The 25,539-nt window shown below is 33.8% G+C and overlaps 1 protein-coding gene across 1 annotated transcript in view; it reads right to left on the minus strand.

Annotated features, from left to right (window-relative positions):
• l(1)G0020 (RNA cytidine acetyltransferase l(1)G0020) overlaps window positions 1-25,539 on the minus strand; it is a 43,496-nt gene that overhangs the window by 3,581 nt on the left and 14,376 nt on the right. The window contains exons 4-17 of the mRNA XM_089237961.1: window positions 24,801-24,972; window positions 24,380-24,556; window positions 23,054-23,389; window positions 21,916-22,151; window positions 21,632-21,735; window positions 20,211-20,365; window positions 17,437-17,646; window positions 16,289-16,390; window positions 12,886-12,960; window positions 12,237-12,460; window positions 8,082-8,130; window positions 4,859-5,063; window positions 4,400-4,572; window positions 912-1,130 (exon numbers count right to left, since the gene is read on the minus strand). Coding sequence (XP_089094087.1) covers window positions 912-1,130; window positions 4,400-4,572; window positions 4,859-5,063; window positions 8,082-8,130; window positions 12,237-12,460; window positions 12,886-12,960; window positions 16,289-16,390; window positions 17,437-17,646; window positions 20,211-20,365; window positions 21,632-21,735; window positions 21,916-22,151; window positions 23,054-23,389; window positions 24,380-24,556; window positions 24,801-24,972 — 2,437 coding nt within the window. The remainder of the gene's footprint in view (window positions 1-911; window positions 1,131-4,399; window positions 4,573-4,858; window positions 5,064-8,081; window positions 8,131-12,236; window positions 12,461-12,885; window positions 12,961-16,288; window positions 16,391-17,436; window positions 17,647-20,210; window positions 20,366-21,631; window positions 21,736-21,915; window positions 22,152-23,053; window positions 23,390-24,379; window positions 24,557-24,800; window positions 24,973-25,539) is intronic.

Consider the following 25,539-nt stretch of genomic DNA (forward strand, 5'->3'; position numbering starts at 1 on the left):
TACAGTGTAGGCAAAAAGTCCTAGACAAATTTTAAAAATAATAAAAAAGATCAAGGAATCACCACAAAAGGTGCAAATTGCACTAAAATACTTATTTATCATGGTATACATTTTGTTATTTTTGATTAATTTCAATTTTTTTCACTCATAGATGACATTGTACCTCAAAAATAAATAAATAAATGACATAAATGCAATACACACAGCGTATAATTAATGTTATGATTTGTGTTACATAAGACAATCTACATTTCAATATGAGCACCTTTCGTATTTTCAAATTATAATCTATTTTAATTTCTGTATCAGTTGACATAAAAAAACAGAAGAGGCTTTCTTAATTACTTTAGAGATCCTTGTTTTCAATTCTTTGATGGTGTTAATATGTGTTGTGTAATCTTTGTCTTTTGCAAATCCCCCTAAAAAGAAATCAAGGAGCGGGGTAAATCTGGAGACCAAGGGGGCCATAACAGAGGGCCATCTCATCCAATATATTGGTCAGGGAATTTCTGATTGAATGACTCTCATATAATTTTTCCCCAATGTAGGGGAATGCCGTCCTGCTGCCAAAAGATGCTTGTCTGCAAAGGGAAAATTCGTGGAATGGCAAAAATCTGAATTTTGTCCTGATAAATCTCCTTTGTTACAATAATAAGTTTTATGTGACACAAATCAAAAACATTAATTATACATGGGTTGTGTGTAATGGCCAGTTTTTCCGCAATGCAGCACTATCTATGAGTGAAAAAAAAACTCAATGTTAAGTGTTTTAATGCAAACCACACTTTTTTGTGTCAATTGGTTGATTTTGTTTCAAATCATGTCAAGGACTTTTGCCCTCCATGTATTTTTTATTTCCACTTTTTCATGTTTTTAATAGTGATAAAAATCTTAATTAACAAGATACCCACCAGTTCCTGATTCAGAGATACATCAGTAGGTTCCATATTGACATCTTGCATTTCGATCATGGTTGCTTTTACAGCCGTTTCTGCAATGTCCATAAGTTCCTGAGTGATTTTTCTCATAGTTCGATTGAATAATCCAAGAATCTGAGTAGATGGCAAGTCAAGTTCAATAGACAGCTCATCAACTGTTTTATGCTGTAATCCCAAAGAAATCAGGATAGCCTGATGGTAACGAAACAAAGTTTTAAATAAGAAACATTACATTACATTATGGAAAATAGAAAAAATTAATAACCGTTAATAGGTGCTATACACAGTTTTGTAACAAGCATTTCCCCAGCCGAATACCCCAGAAATAACATTTAATGGTATCTAACAATATCATTAAAGAATAGAGATTGATAAAATAATAAAAATTTAAAAGTAAAACCACTCACCCAATCATAGAGTATCAAAAGAGATCAGGGTTTTCAAGCTTCTTATCATCATGGCTACCTAGCGCTTTACAAATGTTTTATTTCTATAAAATTTGCATTTATAAAAAACTCATTATGGAGTATTGTGTTTTGGGCCTCAACAATCACTTCCCGAACATTTACTTTGGTTACCGTGGTTCCCTAGCAATGCATTTAAAACGTGTATATGCCTTTACAATGGTTTGTCATTTCTCTTATCCTGTTACCATATGTATAATAGTTTATGCCTTTATAATGGTTTGCCACTTTTTCAATCCTCCCAGTAACGAGACTTTTTGAATAGATGCCATAATCATTATCAGCATCACTTTGACAGGGTTCATACAAAATTTTCAAAATGAAAAGTAAGGAGTTTTTAAGGACTTTTTAAGGAGTTTCAAGCAGTTTTTAAGGAGTCATGGCAAACTTCATAACTTACAAGTTTTACAGCAGAAAAAGGGGCGGGGCACATATGCAAATTTATTTTGAATTTGCAAACATATTTTCCCTCTTCTCAAAAATATGGATGTAGAAGTGGTTAAAAAATTACAAGTTTTGATTTAGAGAGAGAGAGTTGCGGTAGTATATAGTATTAAAATGATTTAAAGAAATCGGAAGTGATGTACTGAGTTAGCAATAAATTTTGTTTTTATCTTGCTTGAGCTGTGGTCACTTCTGCCAGAGAGAGATACAAATACAACGCCACAACAGGCAAAAGTCCAATGAGGTGGCTGAGAAAAAGATGCCCATAAAAATCTCCCCCCGCTCCCCCAGGAAATCACTCTAAAAAATCTGGGAATGTGCCTCGGGCTGCTAAATTGAAGTAAGAATTTACCACGAGCCACTTAATTCATCTGTAAGTGTACCGGAGCCACTTGAGGCAGGCCACATTTAGGCCATGTGTTGAGCACATGTGTGCTTTAAAATAAGGGGCTGTTCAAGTATTATGTCAGCAAATTTTCAGCAAATTTTTGACTCACCCCTCTTGTCAGAAAAAGTCAGCAAAACTCTCACCCTCCCTCTGTCAGCGCTCTGCCCCCTTCTTCCTAACGCTTATTGGCGAAATCTGAATCTGAATTGGGGGCTTTCCCCCAGATGATCAAAAATTTATTTTTTTAATCCACAAAATATTTTTTAAAAGAAATACCTTTCAAAACAAAATATATTTTATTATAATCAATTTTTGTTAATTTCAATGCTATTTGAAGGCTAAGAATCCAAAATTACTTAAGAAATTCATTGCGACCCTACCTCTCTAAGCCCTTGGTAACCCTTGACCCGCAGTAAACATTCGGCCTGTGCGGACCAAATGTGGCCCTGGCGTTATGATGTGGCCTGTCCCTAAATCTATTTTTGTAACAATGAACCAAGTGGCACATTTACAGATCGCTTAAGTGACTCGTGGCACAATTCCAGACCATTTAAGCGATCTGTGGCACATTAAGCGATCCCTTGAGTGACATGTGACAAAGTTTTAGAGCATTGGTCCTGCAACCAGTGCAGTTCTACATCACTCAAGTTATCCGCGGCACATTCCCAGATTACTTAAGTGATCTGCGGCATAATCACGGATCACTTATATGATGTGCGGCACAGCTCCCGAGCATTTGGATCCGCTAAGTATTTGAAGATCAATAGAGTGGCTCTGTAGGAGACTCAATAGGGAGAATGTTAGTTCAGGTGCCCACAAACTAGTGAAAAGTTTTACTCGTTTTTCCCGCACAGAGTAAGACGCCATTAATACAAATACAACGCCACAACAGGCAAATTGCCCAACGAGGTGGCTGACTTAAGAACATCGTGGATCCCCGAGCCATTTTTTGGAGGCCCTACCTACTACTACACCACACATGCACCCCGCCCATAACTCCTCCCATCCCGGAACCCCCCAACGAATCGATACATGCGGGAATGTGCGTGTACGTGTAGTGAAACCTGACGTGAAGTTTTTGTTGTTTCTCTGTAATGCTTGTTATGTGTAGTGCTGCCATCCGCCACTAGTTTTTCTAACTATGAGTGAAGTGTTATGATTGAATGATTCATCGTTGTAAGACTGTTGCTCTCTGTGGCGAGACTTTTTAACGGGAAGATCGGCTCGCATTTGCGCCTTGAAGTTGGGAACCACAGAAAACCAACTTCAGCCGACCACCACAGTAGGGTTCGAACCCGGGTCAATCCCATAATTTTTTTTCATATTGTTGTGAAACAGGATTTCCCCCCTTAAGCTGAAATTTTTTTTTCCAGCCATAGTAAGGAGTTAGATTGCAACTGCTTAATGTTTCACAAATTACTATATGTACTTTTTCCAATGTTCAGTATGTTCCATAGATCCCCTGAGAAAGTCTTTCAGCTGAGAAATTGTGAATATGGATTACTGAAAAAAACTGACCACAAACTTAAGTGGAATAAAGTGATAGGTACACATTTTAAGCCTCAGCGTGTTTCAGAAAAAAAATTCCCTTCCTAATAATTTGCAATGCACTTCAGTTTTTTTTTATTGGGTGTCGTAATTTTCAAATTGTATGTTATTTCGAGATACTAAAATGTCATTTGTGGTTCTAGGAATCCCTGATTTTTCTCAAATGTTGCTTTGGCCATCCTAAATTGTTCAATCATATGTTTGTTTTTTAATATAATTATTGTTTAAGATACGGGAGGTTTCCAAGTAGAATTTTTGAAAAATTCTTTGAACAAAAGTAAGTAGCTGATAACACATGATGTCAAGATGGCATTGATATATGTGCATGCACCAACGTGTAGGGGTAAAAAATTTGAACAATTTTTATACAGCTTCACAATTAATGGTATATAATGATGGCTTTTTCACCAAGAGTAAAAATATAAAACATGTTTTGATCAAAAAGGATTGTTTGGGAGAAGAAAAGAATTTTTTACACTAAAGCGATAGCAAAGCAAAATAAGATTGAAGCACCAACTAAGTAACAACACGTATCAGGGTGATGCTAACATTACTATCAAAAACTCATAAAGAGGATTCACCGTATTAATTAAAAATATAAGAAATAGATTACTTACAGCCTGCACTTGTGACAATGAGACTTTGCTCAAGCGTTTGAGGAAATAAAATCTTGACACAACAGGAAGCAAATCCATAATGAGATGGTAGTCTGAAAGATTTTGTGAATATGATTCGAGCCTTTTCATATCATATGGGTTGAGAAAATAATCTAGCTCTTCTTTTGCCATATCTAAATAGAAGAAAACATTACTCTATTATTGAATACATAAAATCATAAGAATGAGACATAATCAAAAACATAAAAAAAAAAACTTTTGCATATAGGTTATATCCATAATGAAGCTGTTCAAGAGCATTTGCATTATACAGCAATGGTGAAAATTGCGTAAATATTTTGTATGAAATTACTTACTTTCTTTTAAAAACCTTGGTTTCACTGATACAAAAAAAAAAAACAACAAAAAACAATTTTGAAATTATTTTCAAGAAATTATCATTTAACAGTAACTACTCACTTTCTGATGAAGTTTCCCCAGTTGACTTATTATCGAGTATACTAAGAGCAAGTGCTGGACGAAGTGAACGAAATTGATAGGACAGTAAATAAGCATAACGTTTCCTGAAATCTATCCAGAAATCTTTCAGCCATGAGGATGGAGCGCTTGAAAACCCTTCAACAGCTTTTAACATTATACAAGAATGTTCACCAGTCAATTCATTCTAATGTAAAGAAAAAAAATCATTTTTTCTAGTAGTCTTCTAGGAAAAAAAATCTTTCTACTTCTTACTCTAGGAAATGAATCAATGCTATTTTCAAAATTAAATACTAATTCATTAAATTCTTCAAGGACTTTCACATTTATTGCAGAGGCAAATGAAAATGAATATACAGTAAAACCTGCCTATAATGATACTGTAGGAACCTAGAAAAAAATATTGTTATACACTAGTTTCATTGCATCGGGCAAAAATTATTTTAACATTAGATTCCCCCCCCCCCCCAGATGGTCCTATGAATATTTTTAAATTCTTATAACATTATAAAAATTGATATTTGGGAAGTTTTTTTTATTTTTTCTCTTTAAAACAATTATGCAGCATTCTTCCACTCAACTGCTGGTACGTGGACCAATGCGGATTAGTGAGAATTTCCTGCTGGGCCAAAAACATTTCATTACAGCCCTTGCAAAATTTCAGGCTTATTATTAAAATATTATAGTCTCTATATTTGTTTTGTAAGACAAACATCTTAGCCACAAGCAGGTCTGTAAATTATATTTACATTTTTATCTTTTCTCAGATTATTTCTCTCATTTATTTATTCTTTGCTGGTCTGCAAAAATTATGTCTTCCATTTACAGTGAAATCTCAATATAATGACATTCTGTGGAGCAAAAACAATTATTGTTGCAGAGGGATCACAGTTCAGGGTTCATAAAAAATTTCCTAAATAAAAATTAAGGAGTTTTAAGGACCTTTTTTTAAAAAAAAAAAGGTGGGGCACATATGCAAATTTATTTTTAATTTGCCAAATTTTCCCTCTTCTCAAAAATATAGACATAGAAGTGGTTCAGAAATTACAACTTTTGATTTGTTACCCAGCATTATAAGAATTCATAAAATAATGAATCCACATACAGATAATCCATACATTTCTGTTGTCACCAAAGTGTTCTAAAACCTTCAAGTTTCGGTCAAAAATATAACTTAGAATTTTGAGAATTTATGTGATACTGTTATAAGTGATATTCATTCCCCATCAATTATTCAAAATTAAAAAAAATTCAAAGCTGACAAAGATTTTTTTACAAAATTATTTATATTTGTCGCAACTCTTTATTCACCTCTCGCTTAAAGAAAAGGCGTGGTGTAATTCTATAAAATTATGTTTTAAATTTTTTCGGCACGATTCCTGCTGCCTTCTTGTTTTTCAGTTATACTCAGAAAGACATTGTTGCAAAATGGGAGCAAATTTCAGAACATTCAACAAGATGTTTGGCAATTTAGCACTCGTTATTTGGTGACATTGGTGATTTAACACTCATTATTTGGCAAAATTTACAAATTAGCACTGGTCGACCATAGTAATTTCTGCTGCTTGCAGTGGCTTTTTTTCCTTTTCTTTTTTTAAAACAGAAACCACTGTCGGCAATTGAGAAACACTGGACTAGAGTAAACCATCTCCAGCTGCCCAATCCAGGATATGATCGGGTTTCACAGTGAAAAGCCTGATGATGGGCCAATAATTTGAATAAGGAGCTGCGGTTACCTCAATCCGATTTTCGGGGACAAAATCGAGAGCGAGAACTTGCCAGGAAAATCTAATATGCATCTAAATTCAATTTCAATCCTTCAAATTTTGTAGAGGAATGAAAATACTCTATCAAATTTTGCATAATTTTTTTTTCATAAAATAAAGCTTAAAAAAATAAAAAAATTAATGATAATATTAATAAAAAAAAATTTTTTAATACCTCTTAAAATTTTGGAGATGAGTGAAATTACTTTTCAAAAAATTATTTTCTCTGATAATTCTAATTGCGACTATGGAAGATGGGAGGAAGGGGGTGGTGCTGAAGTACGAAGGAATAAAACACACTCTCTGGGAAAGAATCGTTTCATAGTACGTGAAAACAAAACTTTTGTTCTTTTGTGCCCTTTTCTGAAAGTGTGAGAATTTAACACTGAGCGCATCATTGTACATACTATAGAGGAGAAATATAAGCATTTCTCTATTTCTCCTCTAAGGTGCATACAAGGCAGGTATAAAAGTATTTTGAGGAGTTTCTAAGTACACAAAAAAAAAAAAAACGCCATTTGATGCAGAAAAATATGAAACACTATAGGAGTAAGACATTAATTTTGGCACAGAGTTCCCACCACTGGTAGTAGCATCATTTTCTGACAGGAATGATAGTTAGAACTTAGTTAACTTCTTTATTTCAATTTCATTGTCAATTTTTCGACAGCACAACAATCTTCTTTTCCTTTTTTTCTCAGCATATCAGAAGCTGGTGTGGCCACTGTAGTCCGACCAATCAGGTATCGTTATCTCTTAGCTGCGCTTTTCGTCGGCAGAGCTGTTCCCACCTGCTACAGGGTTGCCTTGAAATCCCTATAAAGAAATCTTCCTCCCTCCCCCACCACGCCTTTTCTTTTTCCTTTTTTTCAGGGATCTTCTTTCAGCATCAAGTAATACTCATCATCAACCATTCATCAACCTTAGCCGGAAATATTCCAGGGTGGGGGAAAAGTCACGACTTTTTTTAGAAACAGTTGGAAGGATTTTAAGGAGTTTTTAAGGGTCCTTAAAAATGGAAATGAAAATTAATGCCTTTTAAGCACTATATGAACCCAGTTGTTATATCGAGAGACTGCAGTTGAAGAGACATCGAGAAAATGCCATAGGCATTTTCAAACAAGACTAGAAAAAGTATCGTTGTAGAGGGATTTATTATATTGAGTATCATTGAAGGTTTCACTGTATTTATTTTTTATTGATCCTCAAATTATTTCTCTTATTTTTTTGCCAGTCATTGTATCGAGATGAGTTCAACATTATATTGTTCAACTACTTTTAGCACCCTACAGCTGTAAAAAGGTTGAAAGAACACTGCCCTACAGTGAATAAAAAATAAAAGCATCCAATATGTAAATTTTAATTTCAAGTTCTTACAGATTAATTCCCTAATGTATACTTTTAAAAAGATAAGCAAACATTGAAATTTTACTACATACTGGGGTTTGACGAAGATATACAGGTACATATCCAGCTTTTTTCCAGAACCTATGAAAACAAAAGATTAACTTTACAAATCAAATATATGATATTCATTTATTGGAAGTTTTCTCACGTTCATTGAATTCTCTTGTAATTGAATATTTTAAATTTGAAATAATGAATTGCAGCATAGAAATACATAGATAGTTTGTAAACATGGGACAAATAGTGATTCAACTAAATACCCTGCAGTCGAATATGGCCTTTTCTTAACATCCACTACAATTATAAATAAAATAGTTTTCAGTTTCGAATTCAAAAAGAATTAAATTTTATATCATTGAAATTAATTTTTATTAAAAAGAAAACTCTACAACTTTCTTTTTACCACTGTCTACCATAATAACACTATCTCATGATCTTGGAAAAAGTAATTTTACTAATTTAACCTTCTCATTCATGAGATATCTCGCCTCCTTAAAACCTTCTTATTCCAGCAATGATGCGCCCAGATACTGCACTGTGTTTTTCCCACTGCAGCATTTACCATTCCCCCAACCTGTGAGATCAACTGCCAGTGAGTTGGCTTTTGTTCTCGTTTTGATAACAGAAAAAAAAGTGGCCTTTTGAGATATTCCCTTTTCATAATAGTGTAGGAATGTGCATACAGTAGATGTGTGCTTGCAGAGGCAAATGACAATAAATGTACAGTAAAACCTGTCTATAATGATACGGTAGGAACCTAGAAAAAATATTGTTATAAACAGTACTATAATACACAGGTTTCATTGCATCACGCAAATCATTTTAACATTAGATCCTTCCCCCGATGGTCTTATGAATATTTTTAAATTCTCATAACATTATAAAAATTGATGTTTGGGAAGTTTTTTGTTTTCTTAAAAAAAAAATTAATATAATTATAATTAATAAAAGAAGAAGCATTCTTCTTTCTTGGTTCATTATTCTAGGAGTTTTTTTTAGGGGGGGGGGCACTATGACCTGCCAAAAATAGGAAAAAAAGATGTGTTTTACCGAGTTTTTGGTCATTTTCCTGTGACAGTTTTAATGCTGATCCGTGAAATTCATGAAACAGTGGAAAGGGTTTTTTTTAGAACTGTTGTATGTCTTACAGATAATTCATGCCATATTCATCCTCGCCTTCCTCTGTCCAGGAATCGATAGTTCAAATCTGCAAATGAGGGCAAGGTCACAACTATGGGGAGCAGACAGGTCTCACTCCTGGGACATCAAATTCATTTTTCTCTTTAATGAACTGTACTGTCTCATCAATTCCTTTCTAGCTAAAAAAAATTGTTCCCATTGTCCCCTTTGCTGAACCAACCCATTGGATTCCATTTTGTATCTGAAGAAGATTCTATTGCTTCTCCATCAATCTGATCCATTACTCTCAAAGTGGGCAACATTGATTCAACCACTTCTTCAACATTATACTGGAGATGCGAAAAAGGAAAGTTTATCCTGGCTGACCAACTATCCATTAGTGGCCCTGGATGAGGGCTTTACAATTGTGCAGGCTATATACACAGGAAATTATGGTATTTTTGTAGCTACCTACAACCATTCTAATAAACTACAGTATAAATTAACTTTGTTTCGACAAAATTGTAGCTGTGTCTAAGTGAAAAATAGTACACAATTGGGGGTTGATTATTGAAATTTTCAAAAATTTTCGGACAGTGAAGGGGGGGGGGTGGGGGGTGGGGAGAGAGAGAAGAGAAACAAAATCAGTAAAAATTCAAGCTAAAATAACAGCAGTTTTGATATCTTAGCAGAGTCCTACAACACAGACACACTTTCAGATATACAGTCAAATCCCGTTATAGCGAACTCCAAGAGAACGGACAAATCCCGTCATTAAATTGAAATTACGTCATAATTTCATGGAATTCCATGTTTTTGAATTGTTCTTATGTAAACTTATCTGAAGGATTAGAAAAGTGTTTGTTAAAACGAGAATTTCACTATAATGGTATTCGTTTAAACGGGATTTGACTGTATACCCACTCCTTTAACTTGAAGATAGATGGAGCCACTTACTGAACACAAAGCATACAAAACACTGCTAATTTTCACTTTTTTTTAACACTAATCTACCACAGCTCCACAATGTGGATGCGCCATAGTGGACACAGAGGGGTGAAGCACCCCCCCCCCCCTTCAATAAAACATTTATATTATTGGCACAGGTGAGAAGGCCAAGATGGAAACACATCTCATTTACTATATACAGTAGTGATTGTATCTGCTTAATGCTGGTGTGAAATATACAGCAGTAAAATGTATTAATAATGATAGATTCAGCTGATGCCAATAGAGGTTTCTCTTGCATGATGAAGGTTAAAATTTTTACCACAAAGAAAAAATAAATAGAAACAAAATGCGTGTGTTTATGATGATTGGCTTCCCAAGGATTGAAATGGATCAGAAGATATTATTGAAAGAGCAAAAGTTTTTTGAAGTGAAAAACGGATCAAGGAAATCTAAAGATAAATTTATCAGTAAATGTATTGTCAGGGGTCTGTCCAGACATTTTTCATAGGGTCCCATTTTAGTGAAAATGATTCATAATTTTTGTGAAAAGTAGGTAAAAAGTAAAAGTATATAAAACTTGTGGGAAGTAAAGCAATTTAGTTTATTTTGTAGAAAAGAAATTAAATTGAAAATTATTGGTTTTGTTAATGTATATTTTGTGAAGGGTCCGCTTTAGATATTCGAAATTTTTTGAAGGATCTAAAAAAATGGACAAAAATTTTGGCTGGACACACCCCTGATTGTTCCCAACTTAACTACATTATATATCTTTTTTTCCATACAGAAAATGTGGAATTTTGGATAATAATCTCCCTTATAGTCTATGATCAGCATGCCCGATCGAAAAATGTGAGCGTGAGTTTTCAATACAAAACCAGTTGTAGCATTATAACTATGTGTATGTGTGCTTAGTATTTTTATTCTGCATCCAAGTGTAGTGACTGACCAGTTGTCAAAGAGATTGTGTCCTTGCGAAAGATTGCGAGACTTCACAAATTGCGAGATCACAAATGAACTAATGGATCTCCATTCCATGCAACCACAACAGAGCACATATGAATAATACCTCATTTGAGGAGGAATCCTTCTCTTCAAATAAGATTAGAAAGATATGTAAAATGTGGCAGTTCTGCAAAATTTTAAAGAAAATAACCACCCAAATAAAGTCGTAGCAGTGAGAGCAATGAATCTGGTCAACGACAATGGGATTTCAATTTCATAAACAATCTAAAAAAAGAAAGTATCATTGGATACTTGTTTTTTTTTTCCTTCTAAGTAACACAAAAATATAAGTTTGCAGACAAGTGAGACCATAGATTATCCTAGTCTCATAGTTTTCCTCTTATTATTAAAAGTAAGTTAACTTGTAACATGTAAAATGCTTGTAATATGTTAAACCTTATTGTACTTTATGTAAAAAAATTTTATGGCATTATTATATTATTTATTATACTATTATTGGATTGCATTACCCCTTGAAAGTCATTTTTACAGAAAAGAATAACTGGAATGAATCACCCCAGAATCCCATAGGAAACAATGGAACAATCAATATGTTGATTGTAAAACAACCAAGTGACACTTGTGAACTTGCATTACGAATTTCAACTTGGATGAGTCTGGTGAATGAGGCATGCTGGAAAAGATCAGCTGAAACCACTTCACGAAAATTGAAATAGAAAGTTTGATTTGAGAGATTTGGATAATGAGCACATTCACAGAACAAATTACACTTGTTAGCCAAAGTTAAATAACTGCATTAGTTTGATTCACAATTCTAGCTTGAATGATGAAAAAGAACTAAACAATTTATTTAAAGTGGGGGGGGGGGGGAAAGGTGTCTCATTTTTATTCAAAAAGGAACCAAGTAAATGAGAATACAGCATCACCACTGATAGAAGTGATGTTTCCAAACCGACCCAGATGAATGGTTTTTAACCTTTCGAATTTTTATCTGGTTGAGTTCTCAAAATAAAGGGATTTCTTAAATTCTCTTGCGCATCAAAACAATATTCTCATCAGATTGCTATCATTGGCCAGTCATTTTTACCTTTACAGCACACCAGTCTAAAACAGCAAGAAAAAAAAAAAGTTATAGCACCGTGTATTCTATTTACCTCAAAAGATCTGAGGTCAAACCGTAGGAGACTCCTATGTAGTCGATTGGTGGGGGTCGCTTTTCACTCAGCTTCAACAATAGTGGAGGCAACGTTTTTCTTGGCTGATATTCTTCAGATTGTTCATCTCTCGAAATTTCAGTAGCAACTTCTTCATCTATAACTAGAATTTTACCTTCATAATACTGCTGAAGTAGTTCTAGAGCTCGATGGCCATATCCCATCTGCAAATTATCAGAAAACTGACTGTCACACATATGTACACACACGCATAATGCAAAATTTGTGCATTGTGTATGTGTATAAATAAAATTAAGCATTTACCTTTTATTTATGTTAATTCCTCAAAAGGTTTTCTTGAGGTTTGAGAAAAATCTAAACCTTGCAAATATTTATTAACTTTCATCAGCTCTTCAGCTAAAGAAATGTGACAACATTTATCTCGAAGATAGGTAGAATTTAATCTCCAAGAGCATGTAAAATTACATTTTACTTTCAAATTATAAAGCAATGGAGATTACATTGAATGTAATTTGAACTAACATTAAACTTTGAAAACTGATTGCATCAATTAAAATACTACACATGACAACATGACTACAAACAATGCTTAATGCAAACAACCTTGGTAAAGGGGGAAAAAACTCACTCTCTGATAGTCTGGATGAGTAGCAATCCTCACAATGCGAACACCAGACAGAGAAGGGAAGTCTTTATCTTGAAACTAGATTTGTAAAAAAAAGAAATAAGTTATGTTCATACAGTAGCGTTTCATTTCAAAGCATAGTAACCCCCCCCCCACACTTCTTTTTTTAGCCAAACAATAATTTCTCAGGGACACAACCCCCATTTAAATAATGCATTTTGAGCCCCTGTTTAACAGTTGCCCTCAAATACAGTCACAGACACTATTTTCATCATCCATTCAATTGGGTTAAAAATTCTAACCCAATTAAATAAATTAATAACTCAGAATCCCTGAAAGGAACACAAGACACACTTGCTGTGGCTGAATATATTACTCATCCTGTAATTCATCATATACATTTCTTGTAATAAAGCTATGGCTTATATAGCTTCAAGAGTTAACTTTTCGCTCTTGCCACTCATTCAAACCCTGAGCCTTATTTAATAACTTTTTTTTCTGACTAAGCTGTGCTACTATTGCGACTATATAGAATGAGTGGGCCACGCTGAACAAAAAACATGTTCTAATTTAGACAACAAGATCTTGTTCTGCATATTTTGTTAATACAATTCAGCTGTCTCTTTTATAAAAATTATAGTTTTTATTTTTCCACTTAGTGGTATTTTTTCAACAATCATTTTCTCACTTTTCCCAGAAAGAACATCTTAATAAGTATTTTTGAACACACAAATTCTGTCATCGTAATGCAAATCATATACATGTATCTATTCAGGGAGTGTACCACCTTCTGAGTCTTGATAAGAATCCCCTTTTTAACTACGGATCTGATCTTTAATTAAGAAGCGAGTGGGAATTTTGCAACCACATTCTTAACTAAAAATTGATTACCCTCTGTTGGTAAGAATAGAGTTAAGAAGTGGATGACCCCACTTAACTTGATTCTCAAGGAGACAATTTTTTTTTTCTTTTATTCAAGACGGTGTCAATTCTTGCTTTTATCAGTATTCTTTTTTTATAATTCTGATAATCATATGTAAAAAAATGAAAATTAACATTCAATAGATGCATTTTTATTGTCAAATAAGGAATTTATCCAATTTTTGAAGTTCTCAAAAAGAATATTTGAAGGTTGTGTGGAGAAGTTGAAGATATTTCTCTACAAATGTTTGGGCCAGTATTGTCCGAGACCACCTCCTCATTAGACCTTGCCTCCTTCCCCCTTGTCTGAGTCGTAAGAAATTCTTGATCTTCCTGCAGCAAGTCCTGCAGGAGCTTATCGAAGAAGCACATGTTCCTCAGTCATTGTGCCGCTTAATGTGGTTTCAACATGATGGGGCTCTCTCCCATTACACCAATGATGTCCAGCAACACCTAAACATTGCATTTTGACATTATGGGATTGGTCGTGGTGGTCCAGTTCATTGTCCTGCTAGATCGCTGGATCTATCATTCCTGGACTTCTGCTGGAGTCATATGAAGTCATTAGTGTATGAGACCCCTGTTGAATCAGTTGACAACCTATTGGCTCACATCTCTGTAGCTGCCAGGGAGATCTGAGACATGCCAGAAATCTACCAGAATGTTAGGAATTCCATACGGCACCAATGTGAGTGCTAATGAGTCGAAATTTCGAACACCACTTGTAACATGTGTGTGTTTTGCTAAAGCTCTTTTTCCCATTTTTGCTTAAGGAATTTTTTTATCTAACGCGTGAATTATGAGATCAATTTTTGGCACATTTTTGGCCAAATTTTCTAAATGGAGAGGTACGGTTTATATATATATAAACCATACTTAGGATGGCATGCAAATTTTGAAAAAATATTGATCCATCAAATGGGATTGAGGCATCAGTCAGTGTACTGTTTAAAACAGAGGCGGCTTGAGACATCGTTTCGGAGCATAAGCTGACCAGTGAAACTATCATAGATGATTTTTAACGCCAACTAGTTCGCGACATAGGCAGGAATACGCCAATATTAGCGAGATTTTGTAAAAAAAACATATTTTAGAAACAAAAGCGTATAATCATATTAACTTGTGCTAAAATCGTAACAGTTGGCAAGTATGGATTATGCATAATTCTCAAATTTTAAATTCAAAAATATCATGATTGATGTGTCATAAATAGTTTAATTACACCGGATAAAATGAAATATGCAAATATAAAATACAATAAATAAAAACAAACACAAACCAAAAAATAAGTAAATGGCAGGCCAATATAAAAATTATGGATCACATAAAATATGTAAGAGGAAGATCTAATTGGCCAAAATATAAATGTGCATAGAGAAATAGAAAAATCATTGTTCACCTGCAACCTTCCATGCTTCCAGATATGTAAAAAAGCCAACATTACAGAAGTGATAATTTTTATATTATTGTATTATCTGATAAATATTTTTTATTTAAGCACAAACTAATCATGCCATACATGTACAGTACCACATGCATTTTGCCATGAAAATTAAATTAAATGCAAAGCATAGTATAAAATTATTGTTAGTCTTTTAATGTTAGCTTTACTTATATACATAATATATACAGTAAAACTTTGATTAACCATTACTCATTTAACCGTCATCATCTAAAAAAAAATACAGCCCCAGGTTTTAAGGTCTAAAAAAGATTGGATCACTGCTATGGTCTGTGCAAATGCCACTGCCAATACCCCTGCTTGTAATTGGTATATACAAAAAACCAAGTGCTTTCAAAAATTTTAACATGAACGCATTGCCTGTGAACTATTATGCTAAAAAAAAGCGCTTGGATGGAGCAAACAATTTTTTCAGAATTGTTCCACAATCATTTCTCCTCAACCATAAATTCATATATCCTTAAATAAACACAATTTTTCTGCCATACCATTGTTCTAAAATTTGTTTTCTTCCATTTTGCCAACAATACGTTAATTTGCAATTGCTGATTGGTCAATGGTGAAATTCCGGTGAGAATGTTTCGGCCTGCCCACCATCATGTGACCTTAGGAATTATGTTTACAAATCACATTTTGGCTGCATTCCCAATTCTTATCAATACCCAATATTCCCAATTCTTATCAATACCCGATATTCCCAATTCTTGATTCTTAATGAGCTCCCTACAAACTGATTCTTACATATGGATGATAGGCTATTAAGAATCAGTTGGTGCTATATCCCCTGGTTCAACTTACACGGACCTGTTTTCTTCGTTTTTCTGTTTGAAGTAAGACAATATGTAATATGCATTGATGGTAATGACTGTGGAACATTGTTTGCAGCTAGCTTATAAAGAAAAAAAAATTTAGATCATTTCTATGAGTGATGCTATAACTGCACTTGTAATACATTCTTTGAGACCTTACAAGCATATTGCACTTACTCCTGAGTTGTAAATTGAAATAACATTCAAAACTTACTTGCTGCGAAACTGTCCATGGTATAAGGTCACCTGATGATCGCTTGCCTCTTGACAATTCAAGTGCTACAGTGCTCTTAGACAGCTGGCCTTCTAAACAAACCTAAATTAGAATGTAACAGGTGATAATGAGAAAAAAAAACACCACAAAACAAGGATTCATATAAACAAAAAGTCAAAATAAAATTATTCATTAAAAAAAAAACCAGCAAAATTTTAAACCGCCTCTCAATTCTTTCACATCTGATATAACTCTTGCACAAATATTTTTTAAAAGTGTTGATATGGTATTTAGTCTTACTTTACAATTATGAACTTTTTTTTTTAATTAGAATTTCTTTCCATTGGATTTATAATTTGCTACTTCCTTCAAACTTAAAACTTTCACTAAATTCTATGCACAATCAAGATTTGTACCAACATTTGAACACTGCATTCGCTTGCAACTAAGCAAAAGCGAAATGGCAATATCAGCATTACCAAATGTGCAGAAGTAAAACAGAAGTAATTAAAGTGCAAGTAACGATGACAAAATTTTAATTGGTCAGTGTTTTTCTAAAAAACTGGAAAGTTGGGGGGAGAAATTCCATGAATTATGCATGGCACACCTTTAATCCCTCACTAGGAGGGCATTTTTTTTTTTTTTTTTTTAATTTCATCTCATACCTGAAAATTTTGACTTGAAGGAAGAAAATGAGTTTAGGAAAACACTAAAATAGTATTGAAAATTCTAGAGCTTCCACTTGAAAAATATTTGACACTAAAATTCAACTTATCGCAAAATTTACTTCTCAAATTCCCTGATGCAGTGACTCTCTTCCAAACTTTTCAACTTGTGTAGCCCACCCACATTGAAAGCTAGAGTGACAGTTATAGTGTTTATGATAGTTTTAGCATCTGTGGGTTTGCCTGCTTTCTGCAGATACTTTTAAAAGATAGTTTTGAACAAATTTTGTAGGGATGAAAAATTACAAATGTGTGATAACCTACATGTATAGACTAAAAACAAAAATCAGGAATGATTACAACCAATATATAAATTTGTAATGCCGATTATTTGTATCTACTTTGATCTTATGAATGTAATGAAATGTATTGTTACATTTTTAGACATAGGTACTGCAGAAGAAACAAATTAGTTGATCATACCTGTACAACACACAGAATTTCCGGCAATGTTCTCATATTGCTGTCAACAGGAGGAAGCAAACAAAATAAATGATGTGCTGGAGCATCTGCCATCATCAGCAAATCATTTGGTGAATTCTTGTAGTGAGATGCAACCAAGAGACCTACGAGTCGTTGAAGAAATGCTTCAGCAGCCTTGTGATAACTGAACAATGTATCACGGCTTATGTAATATGTAACCAAAATTAAGGGAAAATCAACATATAGCACAGGATGAAACGACTGCATACATGCATGAACAGAAAAACAACTATAATAGAATCTAAATTAACCATGCCTCTATCACCTGACTGGATTAAAGTAAGGTGCTTGCGTAACCTCCATTTTATAGTTGTAGCCTGATGATTTACAAAGTAGAGAAGTCGGGTATCAATAGGAACATTTGAAATCAAGATAATCAACATAAAATATGGTTTCATACAAATGATATAGTTGGGGATTGTAAACTGCAAGATGGCAATGAGAATTGCTCTGAAGTCATGCTAAGATCAACTTAAGAAAAGCCAAGAAAACAAAATGCAAGTTTTTAAAAAGTCAGACTTGCTGAGATTGATGAAAAAGTTTGTGTTTGGTTTAAACCTCGACCCTAAGCCTAAGGAGTTCTGATCTCTCTAGTGCCATTTTACAGAAGATAATAATCTTCAATAAAAACTGAGTGGTGATGAATAGTTCAAGCATATTATATCATAGCTGCCAACTTTTGAAAATGAAAATTCGGGAGATTTTCGCGCAAACCCGTATTTTATGCTAAAACCACTCCTTAATAAATACAATAGGGATTTTTCCAAATAAAATAGGGATTTTCCAAATATAAAAGTTAGAGCGTAGGGAATAAAATACCTACTCAAAAACTGAAGTCAAATTAAAATAGGGATTTTACACACATGGAAGTTAAACCCTTGGGAATAAAATTCCTACGCAAAAAACAAGTGAAATTGGAGGCCAAAACTTCAATGATGTAAAAATAAATATTGTGTTCAATCAGAAACGCTGTGAACAAACATTCTCCGCGAATGACCCCAAAATCATCGGAAGATGAAGGAAAACACCGTCAAATTTTGAAGAACACTGACTTTTTGTGACACTTGCTTGATGTTTTTTTTTTCATTTCACGAGTGATGATGGCAGTCTTTCCATGACCGATGTTTATGTCCGTAACACAACTTGTACAAAAAGGAAAAGTCGGCCCTCTTCTGGAACGTTTGATGAAAGGAAATTCATCGGAATAAGTATCTTTAAAATTGATTAAATATGTTTTTGCTTATCAGTATTCGTGTTTTGTTATATCGTACGTTATAACAAAAGAAATTTTGACCACATCCGCATGACTATAATCTTCAATTATTATCCAGGACCATTGGCTGCTAAGCCATTTCCCTGCACAATAAGGCAAACAACTTTCTTGTTACCATCAGAGGGTTTGTAAAACTTCCTTAAAAAGGGAATTTCCCCATTTACGACGTGTGACGTCATTTCGAAAGGGAAAAAAAAGAGGCTTCATGCCCCACAAGAAATTCCTTAGGGATTGTTTTCATAAGCGGGGATTTTTTTTAATGAAGTAGGGTATTTTTAAGGGACAATTAGGGATTTTTGTGATTTTCGTAAAAATTCGAGAGATTTAAGAACTTTTCGGGAGGTTGAGCGATGAAGCTAAAATTCGGGAGACTTGGCAGCTATGTTATATAAAAATATGAAACTGGTACTGTAGAACCTTGATTATCCATGAGCAGATTAACCATGCAACAAAAATCGCATGCGATCCGTGTTGTTGGATAGCATATCCTCTCTATTCGTGTTCTTGGATTTTTTTTTCATTGGTTTGCAAGATTTTGTGAAGGTTGTGAGGAAAACTAACATTTCTATTTTGTAGAACTGCAATTCTTCATTCTTTTACAGACCCCCCCCCCCCCATTTTAAGAGCTGAACCAACATAGTAGACCACTATAGCTGGTGTTCACTGAACTCCCATGTCAAAGAAATGAAATGGCAGCCCCCCCCCCATATCCACACATAAGAACTTGACATTGTCATGGGGCCATTGGCACTTCAAGATTTACAGCCACTTACAGGAAATGTTGCGAGTTAGTTGATATATATTGTTTTTTGCAAAACAAAGATAAGGTGCAAAAATGGTGCAACTTTGGATGCAGTTACATGAACGCAGGTGTCGAGAAGATATGATCGAAGTGTTCAAAATGTTCAACGGGATGGACCATGATTTATTAATTCGCGCTCAATCGACTGCTTTTACAAGGGGACACCAGTATCGATTGGTGAGGGACAATGCAAGGCTATGGTGTCGCAGGGAATTTTTCTCTAATAAGGTTGTCAATAAATGGAATAGCTTACCCCCCGAAGGTAGTAAATTATAACACAATTGACACGTTTAAAAAGAAATACGATAAACATGTTGGGGTAAATCAAGAAGCTATTCATACTTAGAATAAGACAACCATAAGTATTCTTTATGGGCATTGTATAATATTTTATCACGTGTATATATTGTTTATAATTTTTATTAATTGCATTTTTAATTGGGTTGCTATATTTTTATGGGCATCTTTTTCTCAGCCACCTCGTTGGGCATTTTGCCTGTTGTGGCGCTGTATTTGTATTTGTATTGTTTTTGATGAATCGAATGGCTAACTGGAAAAATGGCTGAAATAAAAAAATTTCTATCAAACACACATAAATGTGTTTTATAGAGACATATAAAAGGTAGAGAAAATTCAAGGATATAATTGACATTCTTGTGGTTCTGGACAACCAGAAGACAAGCGAGAAACCACTGAAGCTTCAAGACACAACAATCGATTGAGCCAGGCTTCTACAGCATCTCCATTTGCATATCGAATTGACTCATTCAGTGTAACTTCATGAAGAAGCCTCCCTGGAAAGTAATAAACAAAAATTAAATAAATGAACGAAATCAAAGGTGCGCCTAAAAAAATTATAGGTCTGATCCTTCAAAATCAGATAAATGTATGCTACTTTATCACTAAAACTTTTTACACCTCAAAATTTCAGCACAATAATGGCTAATTATGACTATCAAAAAGCAGTGACAATGAACTAACATACAAAGAACTGAAATTTATTTTATCGCATGGTAAAGAATTAGACGATTAACAATGTAGGGAGAATCCAAAATATAGGGTGTCCAAGAAAGATCTTTATCATTTTAAAAATTAATAATAAAAATACGAAAAAGTGAAATGAAATGCAGTTTGCGACAAAAGAATGAAGAGATCTAAAAGTTTTTTTTAGTATAAATTGCCTGAGGTAGACGGCACTAGTTGCTTGACAGCTGTAAGAAGAAATAGAAATTCGACAGCGCAGGAGAAAGTGCAATGTCTTTGGCAATGAGATCACCGAAAACCATGCAAAGAAAGTTTTGCCCGATGTGTCATAGAAATTCACCAAGCATGCCTTTAATTTATGCATGAATGCAGAAGTTTAAAAACACAGGAAATGTTGAGCATGGGAATTTCTCAATTTCTCACCAAGTGTAAATTACGTTGTGTAAAAGACCACACCAAACACTACATTTGACTGAAATGCGTCTCTGATTCGCTCGACACTTTCTTCTGATGTCAATGGTGGGCCGTAATTTCTCCACATGCTCAAAATTTTTGATGTCTTTAAACTTCTGCACCTATGCATAAATTGAAAGTATAATTGGTGGATTTTTACGGTTTATCAGACGAAACTTTCTTTGCCCGGTTTCCAGTAACTTTGTTTTCATTGACCACAATACACACTGCGCTTTCTCCTGTGTGGTTGCCATTTTTGTTTATTATTGCTGCTGCCGAGCAACTATTGCTGTATACCTCTGGCAATTCATTTACAAAAAACTATCAGATTACTTCATTCTTTTGCCGCAAACTGCATTTCATTTTTTATATTTTTGTTATTAATGTTTAGAATAATAAAGATCTTTTTCGGACACCCTGCATGGTAAAACCAGATTCCTGTATACATTTCAGAAGTTCCATTCTCAGCACTGTGGGGAATAGCAAAAAATTATTAATGTTAATGGTTTATCATTTCTTTCCTACCCAGCTGCTTTAGCTCAGCGTCGATATAATGGTTTCTTATATAGTTTTTTCATTTAACTTTTGAAAAAAAAACTTGTACTCATATACAACTGATATACCTGTTGCAGATGGATTATTATTGTCTGTGCTCCCCATAGATGCAGATTGTTGACGAAGTTGGTTGAGTAGTTTCAGTGAAAGTGAACGCCCTGTTCCTTCATACCTATTCGAAAAGAAAGAAAACTGTCAAGATTTCCAGATTTGAAAAAAGAAACCGTGAAATGACTTGTCCTAAATTGAAGTCTGATCCATTAGTTAATTAACATAATATCACACAAGAAACAAGGCAAATAGGAAAAAAAGTTTTCCTTTCATATTATAGAATTCTCATATACTGAATTACCCGTTTATAGTTGATGCCATGAAAACCAAGTAAGGCCCCAACAAGCTTTTCACCAATGGAAGTGGTATTGCAGCTGCTTCATCAATTACAACAAGTTCTGCTTGCCCCAGCTTGTTAGCATCAGATGGATGAATGTACTGCACAGTCTGACGATGATCCCGGAAAATATTGACTCTAACCACAGCTTTGTTAAACTGGGGATTTGTTGACTGGATAACTTCATAATCGACATGATCCTGAAAAAAAAATTCAAATATTATTCCCTATTCTGCATGGTGTCTTCGTGTTGTCAAAACTCTGGAGACAATAATTTTTGGGACTCCGGGATATAAAGTAGAAATTAGGGAAACTTAGCAGATATGGTATGGGAGTATGAAATTGTGATTATTTTTTTAGCAATGAATTTCATGAAATGGTTAGGATAGAGAAGCTCTTATTACTGTTTTAATTAATCCCTTGTGAAGAAAATTAATAACAAAAGCTATTATGTGCTTGGTTATGAGAATTTGAACAATAAGGTCAAATTTTTTGATGAGAGATCAACACGGATTGGTAAAATTCAGGTTTTTAACCAATCTATGTTGATCTCTTATCCACAAATTGTGACTACAATTTAAACCATGCCAGTGAATATGGCTCTAAAGGAAGCCATTAGGCGTAATGCTGTTGCCTGAGTTAAGAAATAAAAAGTCATGAGAAACTATTCAAATTGAGATATCTACATTTTTCCAGACATGGATAGTGATGAAGCAGAAGGCACAATAAAAAATATATGACCATAATGAGAAGGACACAATCTGAAGACGATGTGATGCACAACATTGTTGAATTTTACTTTAGCTGGGATTACACCATGAAAGTTCTTTTATAAAACTTTCAATTTAATTACCAATAAGCTTATCAGTTGCATTTGTGAAGTTTTATAAACAATGAAAAACTTTTAAAGTGTAGTCCTGGCTTTAGAAAATATTAAAAATAATTATGAGATAATGCTCACAATCATAATAAACACATTTTTTTTACATGAAAATATTATAAATTGTTTTCAGATAAGAAATTTCTTTCTAGCTTAATACATCTCATCTGATTGCATTAGCTTAACAGATATCCGTAGTTCAACATAAAAAAATTCACAAACCTCATATCCAAGGGCATCAAAGCCTTTAAACAACATGAGAAACAATGTTTTCAAGTTTTCTGGACTAGGTGATGTCACAAAAATATTTGAATAGTTGAAAGCTACAGCTCCAGCTATTGCGAAACCCATGGCAGCAGATTTTCCCCTTCCCCTGGCTGACGTTAAAGACACCGTAGTGCGTAAAGTTTTTTCTGACAAAGCATCAACAAATTTCAATACTGCTTTTGCTTGGTCAGATGTGACACACAGCTTAACAAGGGAGCCTACTGGTGGTGTATCCTGGAAAGATTCTTTCAATTCAATCAGTTCCATTTCTTCTGGGCTTTTAGGATCATCCTATACGAAATATAATATGAATCAAAATTTTTGTTTTCAAAAAACAATTTTAACAATACCTGCTGTATTTTGCAGTTCATAATTCATTGAAATTAGAAACAAAAGAGTATATTTTATATTAAAAAATATTTAGTCAGAATTATTGTCAAATCATCAATTGTGAATACAGTAGACTCTTGATAATCCGGCCCATCAAGTAATTCAGTGGTTTTTAGGTGGGTTTTCTTCAAGCATAGATGAGAAAAGCATGTCACTGCACGCCCGTGTGCAGAAATTTATACTACTTAAATAGGATTTTTAAACAAACTTCCAGTAATCTGACACACCCTGGTTTGATGTATACCAAATCAGTGAGTGTCTACTATCTTTGAAAACCAGAAATTACTCTGCAGAATAATCTTTATTAGAGTACAATAATTTTTTGTACAGAACTGGTGGGTCATCCCAGAACTTTTTTAAACTCTGCGGGCAATGTATTTAATTTCAAATATAAACAAAAATTCTATCAAATTTTTACTAATCTTTTTACTTTGAAAATAGGTCCGGGAGAAATTTTTTTACCATTATCACATTTAATTTTTACTAACTCACCCTCAAGTTTTTGAAATAAAGGGTACAAACAAACAAATGTGGGCTATAAAATAGTGAGAACTGTACACTGATACCCTGATCTACATCACTAATTCTTTCTGACTGACGTTGTACATTGAAAAAGACATACACTGAGGTAAACTATTCCAATTGTAATACTCACCCCTCAGGAGGAGAAGGGAGGTACATTTGCTGATTTTCTTCATTCTTTATCTATTAGTGCTTTTATATATAGAATGAAGCGCCATAAGTTCAAGGTGAAGTAAGTTGAGACAGTACTGTATATAAAACTTTCTAATTTCAATAAGCATTTTGTCTCTTACAGGCTTTTTGTGTCTTACACAGAAAGTTTTAGCAGTCTATAATTATGAAAAACAATCAATGAAAAGTCAGAAATACCATATTTTTGGGTGGGAATGGCTTAATTGATGACACATTTGAGGATATTGGCAAAATATTCAGCTGATCATCAACAACCAAACAGTTATGACAAGAAGCTAAAGATAAGATGAAACGTTCGTTGAATCTTGCAACAACATCCTGATGAGCTTCAGTCCTGTACCTGGCATGTACATCCTATATGTGATTGAAAAGTGACACATAACCATGAATAAACCTTGTACATAAAGCAATAATTTTCTCTCAAAATTTCCAAGTGAATTTTAATATCAAAGATTTATAAAATATCATTAATGGGGGTTTTTCTTTTCTAATTATTTAAATGAATTTCAATATTTTTAGACTATAAATTAATCATTTTTATCACAGCTTATTAACTTTATTAGTTTATTTCTACTGTGTGAGATCAAAATTTACTCGCCATAGCCATTGCGTAGAGTTGCTTGAGGGATGTCAAGGTCTGTAGAAGAATGATAACCATTCCTCCACCTTCAACTGTCTCAATTGTTCGAGCCAACAAATTTGGTGTGATTGCTTCAAAATCTTGAAGAATTGCCACTCCAAAAGTTTGTCCTAATATGGTATGAGTTTCACTGAAATGAATATAAGCAAGACCATAAGACAAAAAGAAAAGTGAAAATACAGTAGCTTATATGAAAGCTGTAATAATCTTGCTTCATACTAATACACAAAAGAAGAAATGAAGATAAATAACAAGAAAATCTTAACATATAGTTGTGGTTTTTTGTTTTAAATAGTACTAACATTGAAAACAATAAAATCTCTGAAAAATCATTCAAACTTCTAATAATTAATTAAAATAAAATGTTTATTTAATCTGACGGCAATATGAAAGTTACAATTACAAAAGGCCATTTATTGCTACTATAAGCATGCACAAACCAATTAATATTAACAATCGATAAAACTTTATATACGTGATAGGGATCATTCAAGTATTACGTCAGCATCGATGGGGGGGGGGGGGGTTTCCCGATTTCCTGACTTTTGATAACAAGGGGTGGGGGAGGTTGGATGATACTTACGTCATCAAACAACCTTTATGAAGATATGAAATATTCTTAATGGCATCTTATTCGGTGCACCAAAAACAGAAAAAAACCTTTCGATATTTATTGGGCACCTGAACTAACATTCTC

Source organism: Pholcus phalangioides, unplaced genomic scaffold, assembly GCF_987345545.1.
Source record: "Pholcus phalangioides strain wild (caught in Gottingen) unplaced genomic scaffold, Ppha-v1.0 ptg000010l_1, whole genome shotgun sequence".
NCBI classification, from domain to species: Eukaryota; Metazoa; Arthropoda; class Arachnida; order Araneae; family Pholcidae; genus Pholcus; species Pholcus phalangioides.